General features: G+C 26.0%; 1 protein-coding gene across 1 annotated transcript; it reads left to right on the top strand.

Moving 5' to 3' along the window:
* Positions 1-1023: 1023 nt before the first annotated feature.
* Positions 1024-2264, top strand: EIN_427030 (hypothetical protein; the record flags this gene model as incomplete). The annotated part of the gene is made up of 2 exons (XM_004254429.1): positions 1024-1499; positions 1619-2264. 2 exons carry the CDS (start codon positions 1024-1026, stop codon positions 2262-2264), a joined length of 1122 nt encoding a protein of 373 aa, XP_004254477.1.
* Between the last annotated feature and the right edge of the window lie 725 nt (positions 2265-2989).

Here is a 2989-nt window from a genome sequence, read left to right on the forward strand (position 1 = left end):
TTGTTTTTTATAATAACTTAATTAAACTTAAAGAATTTGTTAAAAATATAATGTACAGATAGAATAATTAATAAATACATGAATTAATTGGGTGTAAAATTTATTTTTAGTAATTTGATAAGTCTTTTATATATAATGTTTTAAAAAACAAATAAAAATGACAAAACCCTTTTTAATCAATTAATTTTAATATTTTTGTCATGTATTATTTTATCTGTTCAATAAAGTTTGTTTTAGTATTCGATTTTAAAACCATTAAAATTATCATCAAATTGATCTGCTATTATTATTATTTAATTTGTTGTATTATTTATTTAACAAAATAACATATATTTTTTACTTAAAATGTATTTTTTCATAATTTTTTAATAAAACTAATATACTAACACATCTAAACAAAAGTCAAATTTTATTTTTTTTCGTTGAAACAAAAACAAAAAACATTGGATAACACTTATATAGAATATTTAAAACAAAATTAATACATTAGCAATACAAAAGTATTATAAATACTTACTTTGAATGAAACATACAATGTTTTAAAAAATGTTTATGTTGTCTTTTTTAACATAAAATATATAACTATTATTAAAATTGATGGAAAAGTTGAATGAAACTCAAAAAACAGTTTTAAAAAATGTATGATTTTAATACTAATTTATATAACATATTAATGTGCAGTTTTTATTGATTATAAAGTTGTTTAAAATGTTGTTATTTTAGAATGAAAATATTATATTTTATTATTATATTATGTTTTATAACTATTATTCGTAGTTTGATAATGAAAGGATGTATAATAAAAAATGTATATTAAATACAATTTGTATATCAATAAAAACTTGCATAAGTTTATGTTTTTTGATATAAATATCACTGTAATACGATGCTAATAATGGATTGAAACGAGATGTCAGCAAATCAAAACGTGTCAGACAAATAAATAGACAATTTTAAAAACAAATAAATAAAAATAAATAACTTTGGGTATATAAACGTTTTAATAAACTTAATTATCATTCTATGCGAACTCTGATCTTCTTATCATTTACGTTATTAACTGCGTTTTCAAATGATTGTAATCCACCCCTAGACAAGTGCTTATCATGCAAAGAAAATAATCCAAAAGAATGTGATAAATGTGAACAGGGATACTATGTTAAAGATAAAATATGCAAAAAATGTTTAGCTGGCTGTACTATATGTACTGGTGATACTACTTGCACCCAATGTAGTGATGGGTATTATCTTAAAGAAAACAAATGCTCAAAATGTTTAAATGGCTGTTCTAAATGTGGTAGTGACACTATATGTTCTAAATGTGAAACTGGTTATTATCTCGAAAAAGGTAAATGCACGCAAGAGGTAAATGCAAAGTATGTAAAACTGGCTGTTCAAAATGCAGTGATGCCACCAATTGTTCTGGATGTATTGATGGGTATTATAAAAGTCGTAAAACATGCACTACATGTTTGGCAGATTATAAATGTGCCACTTGTGTTGAAGACAAAACAGATATCAATAAAATCAAATGTACTAAATGTAATATCAATACCAACTACAAATACATGAATGGTAATAAATGTGACGATTGTTCAATTGGAAAAATCACATCAAGAAATACATGTGATACAACAGTAAATGCATGTGGAAGTGGAAGTAAATGTGCTGCATGTGTGGAAGTTACTGGAAAACAAACAATCAAATGCACCAAATGCGCCACACAAACTGATTACATCAATCTTGATGAAACATGTGATAAAACTTGTAAAACTGGTAAAGCTAATAAAGATACTATGAAGTGTGAAAAATGCACAATTGGTGGCTGCGAAACTTGTGAAACAGTTGCATCTGCTGAACAATGCACCAAGTGTGAAAACAAATATATTGCTACCGACAAACTTTCATGTGTTGATAAATGCACCACTGGTAAATCAGTTGATACCCCTATCAAAAAGTGTGATATGTGTGCTACTTCTAATTGTGACGTTTGTGATAAAGACGACAAGTGCACTAAATGCAAAACCGATTTTAATCTGGTGTCTGACAATTTGAAGTGTGTTGAGAAATGTCCAGAAGGATATAATACAGATAAAACTAATAAAAAATGCATAAAATGTGTTGTTGAAGGTTGCGCAACTTGTGAAAAGGTAGATGAGTGCACTGCCTGTATGGCAGAATACAAGTTGGAAGGAGGAAAATGCAGTGGAGCTCATACCATTTCCGCGATTATGGCTATGGTCGTTATGGCATTCTTATTCTAAAATTCTAAACAAAGAATTTTAATCATTTTTATTTGGATAGAAATTATATAATATATTAAACACAATGGTATATATTATATTTATTGAACTTATTATTAATTATTATGAATTTTTGGAAATTAATATTAACTATACAAACATATTTGAAATTGATATGATTTTTCAATTGTTGTGTTAATAATAAAAGTGTTAATATATTAGGGTTTATCCATGTAGAAATGGTAAATTACTGTGGTTTGAAATATTTGGTGTGGATAGCTTCTTATTTTTTAAGAAACCCCAATATCCGTTTTAAACTTTATGTTATATTTTTTAAATCAATAAATATTATTAATAATCATTTATGTGACGAAAATGATATACAAACATAAATACCCTCATAAGGAGTGTTTACAAATTGCGTAAAGTGAGTGGATAAACCCACGTCTGGAGAGAAACCCACAGCTTTTTTCTTTTTTCGTTCTTTTACAGGCAAAAAATCAAAAAATGTTAAGTCTTAGTTTTTTGGTTATTTAAGAATCTTGTTTAATGAAAAATATATATAGTCATGGTAAAAAAGGTTGTTGATTGAATATAGGTTCGGTTTATTTTTACATTTCAATAAAAGTTACACTTGTAGTGTACCTTTAATTGAAGTTGTTTTCCCTTCCAACAGAACCCAAAAGAACATATTATTCCCATCCAAACCAAAAAAAATAAATAGAAAATGGAGGGAAAGAAGATTT

This window comes from Entamoeba invadens (genome assembly GCF_000330505.1).
Source record: "Entamoeba invadens IP1 unplaced genomic scaffold scaff_1105074725875, whole genome shotgun sequence".
Classification (NCBI taxonomy): domain Eukaryota; phylum Evosea; order Mastigamoebida; family Endamoebidae; genus Entamoeba; species Entamoeba invadens.